Source organism: Nipponia nippon, unplaced genomic scaffold, assembly GCF_047370975.1.
Source record: "Nipponia nippon isolate SJK-2023a ecotype South Korea unplaced genomic scaffold, ASM4737097v1 scaffold_4, whole genome shotgun sequence".
In the NCBI taxonomy this organism is placed as follows: Eukaryota; Metazoa; Chordata; class Aves; order Pelecaniformes; family Threskiornithidae; genus Nipponia; species Nipponia nippon.
In genome coordinates this window covers 75,945,049-75,964,038 of record NW_028262358.1, presented here as the reverse complement: position 1 = coordinate 75,964,038, position 18,990 = coordinate 75,945,049, and the positions used below count along the sequence as shown (strand labels likewise).

At 42.5% G+C, this 18,990-nt stretch overlaps 2 protein-coding genes across 2 annotated transcripts in view; both read left to right on the top strand.

Moving 5' to 3' along the window:
- Positions 1-5,160: 5,160 nt before the first annotated feature.
- LOC148053382 (putative uncharacterized protein C6orf183) lies at positions 5,161-14,256 on the top strand. Its single transcript, XM_087776388.1, has 6 exons — positions 5,161-5,297; positions 5,594-5,774; positions 7,103-7,213; positions 8,271-8,477; positions 13,696-13,848; positions 14,146-14,256. The coding sequence occupies exons 1-6, from the start codon at positions 5,161-5,163 to the stop codon at positions 14,254-14,256; spliced, it is 900 nt and encodes a 299-aa protein (XP_087632514.1).
- Positions 14,257-17,630: 3,374 nt separating this feature from the next.
- The window catches only part of CCDC162 (coiled-coil domain containing 162), a 40,159-nt gene continuing 38,799 nt past the window's right edge, over positions 17,631-18,990 (top strand). Inside the window, 1 exon segment of the mRNA XM_087776386.1 lies at positions 17,631-17,774. Coding sequence (XP_087632512.1) covers positions 17,631-17,774 — 144 coding nt within the window.

Below are 18,990 nucleotides of genomic sequence, written 5' to 3'. Positions count from 1 at the left end.
TAACGTTTTCAGATTGTAGGTATCCTGCTGCCACAAGATAAGCCTTTGCCATTCCTAGGGGTAGTTAAATAATCTCTGAAGCTCTGTACCCGCATATGAGAGAGCAAGTGAGAAGGGCCTTACCAAGCCCTATGGAGCCTAAAGCATTATATTTCGTCTGGAGGTCCAGCCCTAGACAAAAACCGTCGGGCGTTGTACTGGGAGAGAAAAATTGCCAGCAATTTGCCCCAAGTGCATAGAAACGGGTAGAAAGGCTTTGCATGGCGGCAACCACGGGAGCGAGAGCAAGCAGCACCCTGGGCTTGCGGCTGACGGCCGAGAGGCCATCGCAGCTCCTATAGCTTGGGGTTGCTATAGGGACAGCTGGGCCTGCCCAGGCAGGGAGCCTGCACGTCAACCACCTGCTCCCTCTGTGCCTTGACCTGGTATTTTTGTTGACCACAGAAACCCGGGAAGAGGGGGCCATTTTGGTGCTGGAGCTGGAGAAGGAGGGCCCTGGCTTCTTTCTTGGAGGAGGTGGAGGACAGCAGCTTTGGGTCGGTCAGCCAGGTACTGGCTGGGGCAGTGCTTAAACGATGGGCGCATTGAACAGTCGGTCTTCAAAATGTGCGTGCCAACAGGGACTGTCCAGTCCCAGAATAAAACTGCTCAGTTTGCCTTTCTGTGGGGCGAGTGGCTGGAGGGAAGGGGAAAACTGCCGAACCCGGTCCTGTCGGTAGCTGCGTGTTTCGCACCTCTGCCTGCTTCGGAGGGGGACGGGGAGCTGAAAAAGCTGCCTTGCTGTCCCAGCCTGGAGCTGGGATTCGAGAGGGGAAAATAGGAATATAGGATATGAGAGCTTACATTAGTTGACGGTGGTATATCACTTGCATTTCAACTTGGAAGATTTTAATTAGATTTTAAAAATTCTTTTGTGCTGCTTTTTTTCTGGAGCTTTTATTTCTCTAGCGCATGTGTTTTCACACACTAAAGCAAAGCAGATGCGCTTCAGCATGGGCTGAGGGAGTCAAACCCAGATACAAAGGAAGTGTATCCCAAACAAGTTTTCTTGCTTGAAGAAACACAGGGAATTTGTTTGTAGATTGTATCTCAGTGTGGGGGTAGGGTAGGAGATCAGCTTATGTGTTTATTTATTAGCATATTCACAGTTTGAGGCAACTGTCAATCGCATAAGTCTTCAAAGAAAGATATAGCCATGAATAATTCTGCAGAAACCGCAGTGGTGAAGTTAGCCTTGTGCACAAGCGTTGGCAAGGTTCAGCTCTGAGAGAATTAGGCAGGCAGATCGCAATGAGTTTTGCTGGGATCTGAATGCTACACGTCTTATGCTCCAAAAAAGTTCTGGCCTGGAACTCCATAAACATACATTTGGAGAAAGCACAGTGGTCAGAGCAGTCATCTTCACAAGAACAATATGTTTTGGCTTAATAACTGCTTACTCTACTCTTTTACAGATCCTTGTTTTGATTTATATCTTGCATGGTTTTGTTTGTCTTCTCAGATGAAACTGTATATTTCTTTTTTTTTTTCCTGAATGTTTTGAATCTAGCTATAAAGGGCAACAGACAAAACCACGCAATGACCCCAAAAAAAGACTAATTGGTTTATTTACTCAAAATCCAGGTTCTTTTACGCTGAGTTATGCAAAATTGCCACAACAGGTTTTGTTAGTATTTGAATCTAGGGTCATATTTTATGGCTAGGCATTAAGGAAATTGGACAAAAGATGTAGGTCAAACAGTATAATTAAAAATACAGACCAGCAAATTGTATCCAACAATAGTTCACTTTCCTGCTGCTAATGAAATATGCTAGCACAAATTAATGGCTTGTTACTTAAGCCTGCTGGAAAGACTTTGTCCTAGTACAAAAGGCATTCAGTTTGAGCATGTGTGTTACAATCTTCTAACCAGCAAAGCTGGAGGTTGGACATAGCTATAAATCCAGTGTGTTCTGGGAATAGAGGCTGGCAAAAACACTCCTAGCAAAATAATCAGGGCAGGATCTCGCTGGGATTTGGACACTGGCTAACGTAACTAAGTGCAGATGTTTATGTGGACCGAAAGACATTCCCAGAATAAGAATACTGTACAAACACATGATGATTTTCATAGCAGAAAAAAACAAGGAAGTGGGGATAATAAAACATATGCTCTTATTTCTGATGAAGCATTTTCTGGTTTCCTTGGCTTGCCTGTACTGAAGTGGGCAAGGCTGCCTCTACAGTATCCCCTGCTGGGGCCTGTTGAAGCTTCTGCAAGTCTCCCTGGGTTCCCTGTGTGGGTCCCGTAGTCTCTCTTCCGTCAGCGGAGAGGAGCAAGCGTTTCTGAAAGTGTGCTGTATCATACCCTAAGGTAACAGCTAAAATAAGTCAGACAAATCTTATCCCAAATGCCTGGTTCTCTTTTCCGATTACAAAGGGTGACTGGTGAACTTAAATGAAGATATTTATATTGTACAAAGAGTTTGGCCAGATAAATTCTGATGAAATGTGGAGCTCTTTCCTCTGATTTCTGAGGATGCTGGATTCGTTCTTCAAAATCTTCAGAAGTACTGGGTAAGTCCTGGGCTGCTGACAGCCTGGGAATCCTGTGCATTGCCCTGCATACAACCATTTTTCCTCCTGTTCTCGTGCATTGGCCTAAATGTGAGTGCCTGTCCTGAGAACACGCTTACCATAACTTCCCCACGATGAGTAGTCTCACTGATCCACAACTTGGAAACCGGGGACTCAGTGCTCTCTGGTTCAGGAAGACACAGACTACTATAGGATTTTATTTTGCTGGTACTTAAGATAGCTTCTTTTTGCAACCTGAATTTGTTTATGGGCAGCTTTACTGTTGTGCCAAAAGTTTTGCTTTATACCCAGAAATGATAATTTATATTCCCTTTAGACTTGCAGCCATATCTGAATTATTTTTATCTGATCTACACTGCCTGCATAGTGGCATCAATTCCTTTCTCTTGGTTCGTTCTTACTTATATAGCTGAAGAACTGCCTACTCTTTATTTTCCTTAGCAATTTTTAATTTAGCTGGTATTTCTTGCTTTAGTTCTGGGCGTCTCAGCCCTCTGATTTTTTGGTATTTTTTTCTTTTTTTTTTTTTTTTGTTTTTACCTGTTTTGGTTCTCTGCCTACTCTTGATGCCTTTTTGGTCAGCTCCACCATCCTTCCTTCCAAACTATTCCCCCTGCTTTTATTTTGAGGCCAAGTTCCAATTAGCTTTTTACCATTGATTTAAACATTCTCCAGCTTCTCCAGTGTTAAAATCTTTGAGGTATTAGTTGCATGAGTTTTCTAATTACTTTTATTAATTTCTCTAAATTAGCCCTTTTGGACTTCAACTCTTTACATACACATCTGGTTTTATTCTTCCATTCTAACCCAGATTATGATAGCTTCTCTAATGTTCTCACCGCTTGCCAAAACTGTCTGAAATACCATCTAGGTTCAGTGAGTAATTGCAGACATTTGTAGAGCATGGCAGGTTTATGATTTTTTAGTACTAATCTAGTTAAAATCTTTATCTTCATTCCCCAAAGTAAGTAAATCTAATGCAAAAAGATTTCTTTTGACCTTTTACCTGTGCTAGCCATTCATACATGTCAATCCATTAAAATACCAGACTACCCCATCACCTTTACTGTAAGTTCAGTCTTTCCAAAGCATCTCATATCCTGCTGCCAAGGTGTGTTTGCTCTTCCACCTTGTTTATATTATGCTTATAGTGTCAGCTTTCAGTCTTGCGTTGCTAGTTCAAGCTCCAACCTAGGCATCTGTTTGTAGTGTATGAATATACTGGCTGCTTCTCATTGATTTCACCCAGATCCCTGGCTGGGTTTGGTAAAATCTTTTAGTCTGATTTTTTAAGGTAACGCTTCCTTCCTCATTTTAGTCATCCTGTCCCCTGGTGTTTCTTTCTATCCTTTTTTACCTGAATTTCCTCTTCTCTCAGCTGTGAAATTCAGGTGCAGAGATCTGAATTCTCTGATTCCTTCCCACAGTTGCTTAGTTTGCAGCTTTTATTATCAGCAAGACCAGTCCCATAACATGGGACAAGGATTTGTCCAAGACCTTAGGATACCACCAACCAAGAAGAGCCCCCAAAAGGTACATCCTACACTGCTGTATTCAGCCTCTTGATCATCTCCCGTGTTTGTCAAGTCAAACCTGTGACTAGACCAACAGCTGTTATCTTTCAGTGGTCTCTCATGCAAGAAAAAAAGAGAAACTATGTGCCCTGAGCAGCCAGGTTCTGAAAACCATTGAGAAATAGATGGTACAGATGGTTGCTTTGTGACTGATTACAAATGAAGTAGCCTCTTCTTCCCCTTTGCCCCCAAGAAAGAAACCCCAAATCTTTCCGCAATGACTTGCTTCTTCCCTTAAAAAGACAATTACCTTTTTTTGCTTTCTGATTGATTATGTCCCTCACTGGCAAGTGAATAGAATAACTGTAATTCCAGATGTTGGGAAGAGAGCATGGCTACTTCAGAAATTCTCACAAAGCAAGTGTTTCCCGTTAGAACTGAGTGACTTTGGTATTAGTGGATTATTTGCAGACGGTACATTTGTCAGAAAGTGGCATTTCTTCCAAATTCTCTCATTCCTTGTATTCTGGTCAACTTCAAGTAATAGTTTCAGGTGAGAGAAGCGGGGAGAAAATAGATTTTGAATGTCAGTGTATTTAGTTTCAGAAAAAAATGAAAGCAAAAAGTTTCAATTCTTCTTTTGTAAAATGTTTTGATTCAGCGCATCACATTTCATGTTTAATTACCTAAAATTTCTGAAGTGTCCTTAAGAAACTGGGTGGAGGAGGGAGGAGGTGGCATTTGTTAGTGGGATGCAGGAAGATACTTGAAAATTTTTGGCCCAAAATAGTTTTTCTCCTGTTTTCCATTGGCAATCAAAATGGGAAAAATCACATTCACCCAGTTCTGTTCCTGATATTAAAAGAAAAGTCTTCTTGTCAAAGGAGATGCTGAATAAACAATTCTTTAATGAAGTTGCTACATATTATATATTGTCTATATAGGAGTGGGAATTTGTGCTTTTTACCTGGACAGTTCCCCAGGTTCTGAGTTCACAAGTGATTTGATCTTAAGAAAGGAGCTTCGCGACTGCTTTGTCTTTTGGTCTGCCGAACTGAAATAGGCAAAATGGATGAAGTATACCAGATCTCTTCTACTGAGAGGGTCCAGCAGCTGGAGCAAGAACTAGCAGCACAGCTGGCAGAGCTGAAGGCAGAAATAGAAGGCGACAGGATACTCCAGGGAATACCCAGTAGGGCATACAGGTAACAAGAGTTTCCTGGGGAATGAGGGAGAGAGTGAGATTCTAGCAATGCATCGTATCTCTTTTTGGGATTTTTTGGTCATGATACAAAAGTCATGTGTCTATATAACTGTTCAATTTCGAGACCTGAATACACACATGGGAGCCAGGAACAGCAGCTTTTTCATTGTGTGTCTACCACAGAATTATGGTTAAAACGGAAGAGAATGTCAAAACATAAACTGAATTGATTTCATATTGTGTATTGCAAACAAAACTTTAAATCCCCCTAGCATGTCAAGTGTTTCCTTCTTACAGTGAAGAGGAATTAGCTTCAAACATAGCGCTGGGATGTATAAACAGAATGGTCACATCTAAGACAGCCACTCTTACTTTCCTCAGTGATGATGAGATGCAAGCTATGACAATGTACCCAGGTTTGGCATTGTGCTTCAAGGAAGCTGTAGACCACCGGGAGAATATGTGGAGGAAAACAGAGGTGAAGAACACTCGACTAGGACACTTGAGACAAAAAGAAAGGAGCTGGACTTATGTTTCCACTCCATTTTCTCTAGGTTAGAAGTCTTCAGACACATGGGAGATTGCTGTAAAGATGAAGGGAACAAACTTCTGTTTGCATTTATGAATAGGACAGAAACTAAGGGGCTGAAATTCAAACTTTCCAACGATTGTGTTGGATTGTAGACACTGATATCTGGACTGGGAGGTTGCTGACCATCCTTGATTGGAGGTCCCTAAGAAGAGGATAGACAAACACCTTTAGGGAACAGATTTACTTTTCCCTGCCTTAGAGCAGTGGAAATGGTAGACGATCACAAAACCCCTCCCGATCCTACCTCTTTAGGGCTCTAAAGTGTTCCAGCAGAGTTTCCCATGCATTGCTTTTGGACAAGACTCAGGAGCTCTTTTTTTTAATGGTCCAGTTTTCACCTATGTTTTTTTATTTGCATGCATTCCTTTTATTCAGTTAAATTAAAAAATTGTAATGTATGCTTGCTGTAAGTATATGGATACATGAGAATTAAAAACCAGTTCTCCTCCAGAAGTTTTCTCAGCCCCTCCTTCTGTGATATGGGCATATTAGGAAGGAAGTTGTCTAAATTGTGAAGGATGCTTGTCAAGGAGCTCTGCTGCATAGTTGTGGGTTGCAATATGGGCCCATAGAATTGACAAGCATCCAGATGGACTTTTGAAGAGCTTTGAATAAAAAATGGAGGTGGAAGAAAACAGTTTGCCAAAAAATGTCTGCTAATGAAATAAATTCTGCTGCTTTAATATAGGGTTTTCATGCCATTAAACTTGCTTACTGTTAACTTCACCATCTGAGTCGTGTTGGGCCTGACAAATGTTTGGTTTACACCAGCTTGTATGTAACAACCTGTTGAACAATTTTTTATTTTTTTTCCCTGCAGTTCTGTTCCAGTTCCAAAGGATGCATCTTATTTCAGAAAAGAAAGGGAGGTAACACTGAAGAAAGGCTTACAGGTAGGCAGCTAAAATGTACACTGGCTTAAAAAAGATTTCTTTGCTCTTTACCCAGTAGTAAGTGAAAATTAAAATCAGAGAAAGTGATATGTTTTTTGGAATCTGGACCTGTAAAGGCAGAATGGGAAGGGTCATAACGTTGTTTGCACAGTAGTAAAACAGCATAACCTTTCTTTTACCTGAATAATAATGTGAACCTGGCCCTGCAGCGTTTATGTGACAACTCCTAATGAAATTCAAAGTTAAACATTTTTCTGTATTTACCACTTTCTTTTTCATATCCTGAAAAAGAGATGTAGTCAACGTGTGCTCCGTTTGCAGGTGGCAGAAGCAAAACCTCTTGTTATTCAGGCTGATGTCATGCAGAGGGAGTTAGAGAGCTGCTGGAGAAGGGACCATACAGCAGCAAACTTGCCTCTGCTGCTGCACCAGGTAGGGCTCCCGCTTGCTGCCAAGATCCAGGAGCTTTCCTCTGGCCCAGCAGGTTGCACTGTGCACATTTTAAAATAAAAACAGTATGAAACTCCTTCCTGAGAACGGGCACGAAAATGTTAGTGCCTGCAGTTTCCTTGTACGGTACGAAAATTTCCTCCTCTTCTCTTTTTTTGAAGAGGACAGGAATCTAAGCCAGGTCAGATGGGCTGCGACAAGGTTCTCCTCGTTCCCTGATGCTTTTGTGCTGCTCTACTACGTCTGTGTTGTCGGTTATTTTTATTTTCATTTTTTAAGTGGAGTTCAAATTTCTAGGTCCAGTGGACTGAATTCTGCCATTTTCCTTGTATTAACTGCTTTTTTTTTATTCCCACACTAACGTTTCCACTGGGACAACTTAGGGGAAGTACCCTTCTTGGATAAATATAACAGCACAGTGGTCTTTGGTGACTGATTAGCTGTTGTTTTGGTGTTATTCTCTGATGCTAATGATGATCTATATACTGCTTAAGTTTCCTATAATGTTAAGCTGCTGTTGTTTAGAAATGTGTGATTTGCTGGTTATTTCTGATTTTATTCAGGTTTTTTACATACAGAATTACTCAACTAGTCCAGAGTAAATATTTGCACATGCTTAGATGGAAGAGGTTTTGTACGCACAGCAGTGTTATTGAACAGCTTTATCCTCTCTATCAGGTAGGAGCCAAAACGTAGGATTTAACATGTATGTATCTTGCATAGTAGCTGTTCATGAAAAACAAAATGTTAGCAGTGGCTTTTTTTCCACCAAAATAAAAAGCTATTAACATTAAGCGTAATTTGCCTCTGGACATTGACTCTCAGCTGTCTGCTTATGGTCAGTATTAGGTGCTCAGAGACTTTCACTATTTGGACTGAAATTCCGTTTTCCTCATTGGGTTGGAAATACCATTCGTAAGCATTTAGGAAGGAAATAAACCTTTGAGATTACTCTCAAACTAGGATTCCTCATGCAATGGCCTTCCAGCTAATCAGGAACGAAGATGCGGAAATGCAAAAATGACGGTGTCTCTTTTAGGTACATAAACAGAAGCAAATTAGTCACATCATGGAGGAATACAACGATGTGGTTCAGAGGGCTGCAAGACTTTCAGCAGCAAGGGAAAGTTTCCTGACAGGAAAGAAAATTCCGGTGAATGTGGTGACACAGGAAGATCTGATGATTTACGCCCGGTGGTTACTGTGTCACCTGCACTCTCTGACGGGCGTTCACCGTTTTCTACAGGTAAGACAAGCATTTTTTGAACAGTGAAGTATAATTATGAAGCATTCAAGTCTTGGATAAGAAAGTAAACTGAGGAAGATCAAATTCAATGTGAAAGAAATCTAGAGGTTTGTAGGCAATGAGCTAGACTGCGTACATATGACTTTCAATTCTTTTAGCAGATTGATTTTAGTAGAAAGGAAATAGTACGATGATGAAGCTGAATTTGGGTAAGTGGAATAATGAGCTCCCTGAGTGCAGCGTAGATAGTGTTGGGCTGCCTGGATTTGAGAAGATCCAGGATGAGAAGGAGAAAGCTTGGAGAGGCTTTTTTTCTCTGTTATTACTGTGATGATGTTTTGATAGAGCAGGACACTCTCAAGGGGCTGAGTCATCTCAATGAATAGTCTGTAGACTTGAGGAGTATTTGTTTGTTTAAGCACCAACTTTCGAAAACAAATCTGAATACTTCCTTACTTTATCTAGTTTCTTTAATGATTTTATTATATGAGTGCTACAAGTCATTGAGAGTGAATAACTTCTGGAATTATACACACTGGATAACTATGGTTGTTTTTTTCTCTTTTGTGTTTTATTTTATTACTAAATTTGCAACTGAGTAGTTTGTATGCTTTCTAAATGACCAAGAATCACAACAGATATGTTCTTAACTCCAGGTTCTCCAGCATTTGCCTATTTCTCACAGAATGAATGTGGCTGATGAGAAATGTCCTGATGTGGTCCAAGACAACTGGGAGAAATTAAGAAGTGCTTTTGGCAAGAATTCAGATATTTTTAATATTGATGTGTTTCCCTTTTCAAGAGTTTTAAGAAGAAATGATGAGAAATTATCAGCTTTCCTTTAAAACCACAAGTCCTACAGATGATGCATTTGTTGATGTATATTCTTTAAGAAAGGTCAACAGTGCAAATGTTGCCATCCTTGGTTTGTATGCTTGAGAAATTTGGAGTGTGGCTTTTAAAGTCAGCAAGAATCCTGGAAATCTGGTGTCCAAACTCCAGAGTGGAGCCCAGAATCTGCAGCAGTCACTCCTCTGGCCTTACTGTGCACTGGGCTGCAGAAACAGGCGGTTCAGAAGGGTGCTTGTGGGATCAACTTGGTGGAGAATCTGGGATGTTGTCCCAATTATGCCAAACCCTGAAACTCACCCTTCCAACTTTCTGCAAGAATATAATTTAAAATATTTCTGTGGGTGGCCTGTTTCTGGAGAAACTAAGAGAAGAGAGCTATTGGTCTAAGACTTATACTGAAGTATCTCTAGAAAAATCTCCTTGTGGTTATTTTCAAGTTCTCTTACATTTTGAAGGAAAGGAGGAAGTGATGTTGCTTATGTGGAGTTACCTGTGTGCCCTAGTTTTGGCTGGGAGAGAGGTAATTTTTGTCCTAGTAGCTGGTATGGTGCTGTGGTTTGGATTCAGGATGAGAATAATGTTGATGGCACACTGGTGTTTTAGTTGTTGCTAAGTAGTGCTTACACTAGTCAAGGACTTTTCAGCTTCCCATGCTCTGCCCGGTGCACAAGAAGCTGGGAGGGGGCACAGCCAGGGGGGCTGACCCAGACTGGCCAAAGGGCTATGCTGTACCATATGATGTCATGCCCAGTATATAAACTGGGGGGAGTTGGCTGGGGGCAGTGATCAGTGCTTGGGGCTGGGCTGGGCATCGGTCAGCAGGTGACGAGCAGTTGCATTGTGCATCACTTGTTTTGTATATTTATTATTATTATTATTATTATTATTATTATTATTATTATTATTATTATTATTATTATTATTATTATTATTATTATTATTTCTTCCTCTGCTGTCCTATTAAACTGTCTTTATCTTAACTCAAAAGTTTTATCACTTTCACCCTTCTGATTCTCTCCCCCGTCCCACCGTGGGGGGAGTGAGTGAGCGGCTGTGTGGTGTTAGTTGCCGGCTGGGGTTAAACCACAACACGGTGTGAATGGTACTTAGCAAGCAAAGCAGCATTCCTGTTGCAGAGTGTTTAAATCTTATGATTTAACCCCTGCTTTTACAGACAGAGTAGGAACAGTGTGGAACTGTAGGAGCTCGCAGGATTGTCTCTGGAAAAGCACAACCCCTCTCTCCTGGGGACTAGGCAGGGTATACACCTCCTGCTTGCAGTCAAGAAGTGGGTTGGCCAGAGTGGAGGAAAAAAAAGGGGCTGTGACTTGTCCTCCCTGTCTCCTTTCTCCACTGAAGACCTCTGCCACAGTGGGTGTACCTGTGGGTCTGCACGGGGCAGCAGGGCACAGCCCTGGCCTGGAGTGGCCCAGCCAGTGACAACTGATTGAGAACAGTGCTAAGGAAAGTGCAGATTTACCTGGGACAGATAAGGGGCCTTTAGTCCCTAGTGGTCTAACTAAGCCCTGACTGGTCGAACTGGCTGTACTGGTGCAGCCCTCTTTCACGCCTTAGGCCCAAGGAGGTCTCAGGCACGGCATGCTGGGGAGATACGGCAGCACTGCCCCAGCAGTACAGCGCTACTGGTGTTAAGGTAAAAGGAGAGGAGAGTTAAACTCTTCTCTCCAAACTAAGCCCCTTGAACAGGCCAACGTTTCTCTCATATGAGCAGGATAGGAGAGGGAGGGATGGTCTGTGATCTTGGACGCAGTGGGCTAATAATGTACGGAGAAGGGCGCAAGACCTACAGCGTTATAGAGCTCACCCGAGCTGTTCATTTTGCCATGGAGTAGACCCTTATTGGTATTAAAAAACAACTCAGAAGTGCTCTAGCTCATTTTGATCTTCAGTATCTAGTTATCTAATATTTGAGGAACTGTATCATATTACCATCATAAGCTTCATTCATCTCCTATCTAGATCTGAGCTTCATAGATGAAACAACAGAATGATTAAAAACAAAGCTGAAGTAAAGCGTGGAATAGAAACACAGATGGCCTTTTATTGCTGAAACAATGAGATAATAAATTAGATTACATGTAGTTCCACTAAACCCCAAGAGTTTTGCTGAACTTTAGCAAACTGTAACTTACCTATTAGCATCTTTGCATGTATCAGCAGTACCCATCAGCACTGGGTAAAGGAGAATCAGTTGATACTTATTTGGACTTTCAAAAATCTTTGGAAAAGAAGGAGCAGATAAAGTGCTGCTGTTTGTCATGGCTTGGCCTGAGACAAAAAAAAAAGCAATTGGAATAATGTCCACATTTCTGTACAGAAAGATGATGGCATGGGGCAAACTAAGATTCTATATAAAAACCAGTGTTAAACATACTTGTCAAAGACCTGAAAAAAGAGAAAAATAGATGACAAAACTTAGGGGAACACAGCTGTTTTGGCTGTTCAAGGATGAAGGAATACCGATACCCTCCAAAGCCTTGAGCAAGCCTGAAATGAAGTAAAGAAGGAGGAGAAAACATTTCAGTTCTTCTAAAAATGGGTGCTGTGTTGCCAACAGACTCTTCAACATTGACACCAGGCCAAACTCAGCCATCCCCAGTACACCCTTGTTTCAGAAGTTTGCGATAGCAGCATCATGCCAGAATCAAATACCGCAGGAGTGATAACCCTGAAATAGTAACATACTTAAAGTGCTTGTGGCATGTGAAGGTTTGGGAGGGGTGTGTGTGAGAAGAATGTTGTACACCCCTGAGCCACGACTCTGTTCAGGCAGTAGGATTTGTTATTGGCATCCTTTCCATGCTGGAAGATAGGCACTCCTCCAAAGACTGTGGAGGTGCCCTGACCTGCAAAAGCTGTTAGTCTTTCGGGGTCTGGTGGAAGGCCCTTTCTTAAATGGAAAATGAAAATAATAAAAATCCATACAATGTGGGTCGTCCCCCCCATCACATTCCATTCTCTGATGTACTTCTGCTTCGAGATAAAAAAAAGGGGAATTACATCATTACATGGATGCAAAGCAAAAGGCACCGACAGCATTGCTTACAGCCATGTTGCTTAAAATGTTGATGTTCTCCAGCTGGTCTGATGATGGCTTTTTTGCAGAATCCTGCCACAAGGACACTGGATTCACTTTGCCCTGGCACAGCACTGAAACTGGGGACCTGAAACCTCAGCTCCAGCTTCTGCTTTCTCATTTTCATATTGACTACAACCTTAAGGATCTCAAGAACTCAGCTGATGAGATGGAGCTCTTTTCCCCGGTAGCTGAAACGCACTTCTTGATACTAAAGAAAAAAAAAAAAGGGAAAAAAAAAAGTCTTTAAAAGTATGGAAGGAAGTTCCATTTATTAGAAGTCAGTGTTTTGCGTCACAGAAAAACAAGATTGTGGGCATTTTCGCTCTTGACAGGAAGCAGCAGAAAGGCCCGGCTCGTTCTCACTAACCTATAGTAACTGCTGACATCTGTATTTTCAGCAGCATGGCTCTGAGTCCGTACTTTTGTTCTCCCAGCTCTCACCCATGCTTTTTGTGCCTTTTTTCTCGAGTTTTCCTGGCCTTGTTTGGTGTCTCCCCGAGCTGTGGTATTTCCACTAGAGGTCGGCTGCGACACACCATTGCCCAGGACCTCGCCAAGCCTCCGCAGCTCAGGGGTTACCAGCAGGAAAGCTCTGGTTTTCGTCTTTTCTGTCATCCAAAAGGCAAAAACCAAGTGAAAATCTCCACCATGTGTCTGGGGGCCAAAAGAGACGCATAACTATTAAAGGTAAATAACATACTGCTTTTAAATACATGGCTTGCCTTACAAATCGCACCTTGTATGAGAGCAGGTGGTACAGCTGAAAAAAAGGTTTGATTGCATAAGCTGGTCTGTAAGGCCCTCATCAAATTAACATTTGACGACTTCAGCTGAACTCACTGAACTACCTGAGATAAGCACCGGCAGAGCTGTTTACACAACTAGGCAATGATGTATATTATCTTCATTGTAGGCTGGCAGCGGCTTATTAATTTTTGAATAGCATTTTCAAAGTACATCTTCTAGGCTAATGCTATTCCTACCAAAGCCGGTGATAATAAATTTGCTGTTGACTTCGACTGAAAGACAGTGTTTTTGAAAATCCTGGTCTTCTTTTTGGAGGCTCCAGAGTTAACAGCAGGGACTTTCACTGTGTCTGCTGGAAAGGAAAGAAAACAAAACACAGGACCAGAATGTCTCCTGTGTCACTTTATCACTCCATTTATTTATGTTTTTTTGGCTGATAGTATGCAGTATTACTTTGCTATAGGATTTAATATCTGGCTTGGGAAATTTATAACAGTACTATTTCCTTTTATGCTTTAGGTTGTCCAAAAATTTAGAAGCATCTTCTGCAAACAGCAGACGATGAGGACATTTCCAGGTTATGACACAGAGGTTTCTCGGTCAGAGAACTGGGGTGTGCGAGATCCAGCCAGGGCTTTGAAGAAGAGAGCCAACTGGATCCCTTTTTTAAAGGTAATTATAAGGAACTTTCCTTTTTCAGTTGTGTTAGTCCTAAGCAGTCTTCAGGTTGTACCAAAATACGTTTTAAAAATTAAAGTCTAAAATGTTTCTTTTGACAAATAAAGTGATGATTTTTTTAATAATTCAGGCCTTATCAAACCACTATATTTCTGTATAGTCAAGAGCCCTTTTTATGTCTGTTGAAAATAAAAGGTGAATGTATTGCACTTCCTTTACTAAATATTGCTTCCTATACCAAAAACATGTAGCAATATTCCTAAGTTTTGTGGTTACTTTTATGTCAACCAGATTAAGCCTCAAGTAGATCCCTGGCAGCAAAAGCTTTTGATAAAACTGAAACAATGGAAAAAAGTGGATAAGCTGATGGACCTTCATTCAAAATTTGTAGAGGTAATATAACTTGAGTGATTTAAAGTGATTTTAATTTATTTATTGGACACTTCCAGGGAAATTGAAATCTCTAGTTAAACGTTACCTCAGGTTTATGTATCATGTGTATATGCCTGAATTCATTAAAGACCCATTACTAAGGCATTACAGAGATTTTTTCCCCCTCTTTCTCAGTTCAGCAGTTTCAAAAGGGAGCTTGCGCACTTGCATAAATATTCAAAAGCTCTGAAGTTCACCTAAGTCAGGTCAAAATCAGCGTTGTAATTTGTGTCAAAGGGATTGCTCAGAACAGCTTTTTTTTAATGTGCCCAAGGCTCAGACCTGTGCTCAAAAGACAAGGAGAGCTGCTCCAATAGTGAGGTACAAGTCTAAAGCTTGGTAGGGCACAATGTGCTCCAGGGAGAGGTTACCGAGTGTCTCTATTTTGGTTCTAGCTTCACAGGTTCTCTTGATTCTGGTGATATATTACCATTTTTGACCATTTTGAGGATGTTCTGCAGGACAGCTCTGTCTAGGCTGCCTGCCGTCCAGCCTCCTTGGAAAAATGGCACTGTACATTCACAGATCAGGCCTGCTTTGCATCCACAATGAGCCTGAGGCACCCCTAAAACCTCGCATCATTGTCTTGCAGATGGTGATCATCAGTCAAGAGCAGCATTCATTTGTCCTAATTGCATCTTATTCACTGAATGTACCCTGCAGGGCTGACTTGCCTATGCCCAGTAAGCTCTGCTCATTCATGCCTGCTGCAGATGCATGAATGAACTGCAGGGTGGGACAGGCTGGTCAGATGTACTGGGGTCTTGGCACATTTTTCCAGTGAAATTTGAGCAGTTCTGGTATCTTAATCTGTAAAACTGGTGTAACAGGAGTTCTCTGCCTCTCAAGGATGGGGAAAACTAATGCAATTAAGATGGTGAACTGGTACTATAGGACTGGATCTGTATAAATATCTCAGCCAGTAAAACTGATCTGGCACTCAGAGGATGAGATTACTGTCTCTCATCCCCCGGCTGAGCCTGAAGCACTATGAACAATAAGACCACCTTGTAGTTCAGCTCCCAGTTTTACACAGAAAACAGAAAATCCCTTCGCTGAAGCTGTGGAGGCGTCGTGCCCCTATGTGCTCTCTTCTATCAATGATCACATTCCTGCGAAATGGAAAGTCCTTGATGAGCTGCCTCCTTCTTCCTTTAGTACCCGGGTTGTGTTGGTTACACCAGAGCAGCCTAAGCCATGTCTCTAGCTCGTGTGAGGCTGTTTCAGCCCTGAAATGTCACCGGGCTCCTTGGTCTTCTCTCCCCAAGGAACCACTGCTGTTGTCCATCCAAATACCTCTGTCCTCAGGCTTGAAGATCCCCTGCTGTCTAGAAAGGGGGCAGTGGGCTTGTCACAGAGCCCCAGTTGATGCTGCGTACGTGTTCGAGTTGTGGGCAAGCCTTGATTTGGGACCCCCTTGTGGGGGTTGCTGCCTTCCTTGGGGGGTGCTAACTGCAGAGGGGAGGAGAAGGAGGAGGCTTCCTATCTGCATGGGGACTGTGGATGGCATGGGGAGAGGGTGCCAAAAAAACGATCAAAGCAACATGAAAACACCCAGAAACAGGCAGAAGCAGACAGTGCCAGCTCAGCAGGATAGAGCCCTCGGTGCTGTAGCCATGGACGACGCGTGGGGACGGTGCCTGCTGCCTAGGATCCCATCAGCCTCCTGTATCCTTTTTAGGCAGCTACTTGCTTTGCCTACACCTGAAGCCGATCTCAATGAAATGGCAACGGGGAGCCTTCGAAAGCAGCTTCTGTTGGGCTGAAGGCAGGAGGATGTTAAGGTTGTGCTGAAGAAAACTACCCTGTGGCTTGGGAAAGGGAAAATGGAGGCTCCTGGCTTCCCACCCTGCTCACCTTCCCCAAGCCTCTTCCCACTGCCTGACTTCTGATTTTGTGTTTCAGTGTCTAACCAGCCTAAAAATAAATATAACTCTAAGGGAACAAAGGTGCTTGACAGTGAAACACCAGATGGTGACCGTGTTAAGTAGAGAAGCAGTAACAGATCAGAAGTTGTTGACTCCCAACCAGTAAGAAAGTGAATGAAGGAAATGCTTGGGAAATGAACGGAAAAATAACTTCCATAGGGTTTGATTTTTAATTTACATTTTTATTAAAGGCTGCTTGCTCCCCTGCCCCCCCCCCCCTTTAATGATTATTTTTTTTTTTCCTCCTGCGTTAAGCAAGGTTCCGTTTGTTTTGACTTTTCAGCATCTTTGTTCAAAACAGATGATAAAGAAGAGTCCTATAAAACTCCTGGTCTTAATCCCTTTAGAATTCCTATCACTGCTTTGCTAGAGTTCATGTCAAAAGAATTTTAGTGATGCCAATAATTGCTAAAGCATGACCATGTTTTTCAAATTATACTTCTGATACAAGTGGCAATTAAAAAAAATCCTGCAAGATTAGATGTGGTTTTTAAAAATTACTTTTGTGCTACTTCTAATTTTGTTTAACCTGTTTTTTGGCAGTACTCTGTATATATTTAGTTTCCCTGGTTCCCATTTAACATTGATTATTTACTTTTGTGGGTCTTACAAAACATTTGAGAGAGAACTCTTTTTAAATTGCAGAAATCAGAAAGTGGATGTGTAGACTTTGCAGCTGAAGTTGGCTTTACAATATTTTAAATAACTGAATGGATTTGATTTTGATGATACTCTTTCTAAGAAAGATTAGCCATTTATGGTCTTTTTTTTTTTTTAATTTAGGACTGAAATAAGCTTTCTTTTGTGATATCTGTTTTCAGACCTTTTCCCCATGCCAGATATTTCACAAAGGAAACATTCTTTCAAATCTTGCCACAGTATGTAATTTTTCTGGAAAGCTTGGGTAAAAGCCATCATCACCACTAACGAAAGTAAAAATGGCTTTGCAGCTCACTGAGACAATGAATAAAAGATCATTCTCCTTTTTTCCATAATGGCTTGCTCACCAAATATATACGATATGTTTGGTTTTGGTCAAGAAACATGTACACCTCCTTAAGTGTGAGGGGTTAACAGGAAAGGAGAGAGGGGATTACCCAGTAGTCCCTCCCCTCCATAAATCTCAGTTAGAAAAAAGTGCTTTTGTATTCTTTCTTATCCGGTGCATTCCCTCCATGTGCTGTGACAGGCAAACCTGTTTCTACATTTTCACCTTGGAGAGGGGACAGCAGAAAACTTTCCCAAATAAAGGAGAAGCAGTAAGGAGCGGTGCTGCAGAGGCTCCCTCACTAGATGCTCTGAATTGACCCTGACTCACTGCGGGATGGGGGCCGGCACGCTGACTCATTTGCCTTGTGAATCTTTTGTCTGTATTTGATGTGGTTTGAAATAAGGTCTCAGACATAAGAGAGGGTGATGGAGGCTCTCCGGGAACACGCAGCAGCGGTGTTCGAACCACATCCTGCGCCGTCAAGTTCTGCGGCTTCTCCTCGTGCCTCAGGGCAGCAGAGCTACGATCGCGTCTGGAAGGAGATCTATGCCTGCACTGAGCTCCACCAGGTACTTAGAAGGGGAAATGATGAATAAAGGTCAATTAACATGTCTAGCAGGCGTTTGTCAGCTCTGATAGAGGGCTCCTCTAACAGGTGTCTGTTTGGACACCAACATTCCCCTTTTTCAAAATTCAGTCTCGTGCTACTGCTGCTAAGCAGGACCTGCCCAGCTGCAATGTGCGGTCACATGCCAAGGCCGCATACATGATGTCCTCTCCTCCTTGGGGCTCACTAGCTGCTGCGTAGCCACCGGTCCAGTCATAGCACAAGCAGTGTGAGATTGCACCTATCGAAAAATAACATACATACATGCCTGTAGCAGATCTGGGGTGTGAATCTGGCCTCAAGAAATAGAAGTGTGCCCTAGTATTTACTAGAGAGTGTGGTATTAGGGAATGGGTTAGCAGGTGTGTATGCAGGAGAGGGGAGGAAGGATGGCGGGATGTCTTCGTTGCTGGGGGCCATCCAGCAGCTGAGCACCTGTGAACCTGACAGAAGATGCCTGCTTTGTGCAGGGGCGGGCATGATAGCAAGTTCCTCCTCCTGGGGAGGAAGTGGTGTTTTTGGGCACGGCCTCACGGAGGCTCAGAAGCTGAGAGAGATCATCAAGTTTGGAAGAGGGGGAAAAAACCCACAATTGGCCTAACTGTCAGGGTAGTGAATGAGGAGTAGGACCCACCTCTCTGGTATCTGGGGAATTTGTAGTAACTGTGCCATGCCTTCCCTGGCGAGCTCTGTGACTAATCCTCTGAATTTGAAAGTATCCCTTTGATGAAGATGGACTTTGATTCCCTAGTTCTTTATTGTCCTTCTGACTCAGAAGTTGTTCACAGCTGCTGCTTTGACAAGTATGAAAGCATTACTCACAGAACTGTTACATCTCAGAAGTTCCTGTATCCGCGGCCCAGTGCTTCCTTTGGCTCGCTCTTACCCGTGCCTGCCCGCCCGCACCAGTGGGCCCTGGTGGCAAGTTAAGAAGGAACTGAACAATCTCCTTGCTTTGCTGTTGTTTTTTAAAGAGGAAAGGTCTCAGCTACTGGGGCTGGATGCAGCCCCAATGTTAATGAGAAGCTCTTGCACCCCTGCTCTTGGCCAGGACCAAGCAGGGCAGCGAGTGATAAAGGAGCAGGGGAAAGGGAACAGAGGGAGAGCGACAGCATTTAGTCTTTCCCCATTCCCTCTTTCCTGCTGATTAATCAGCCCCAAGCCTGATACCAACTCCA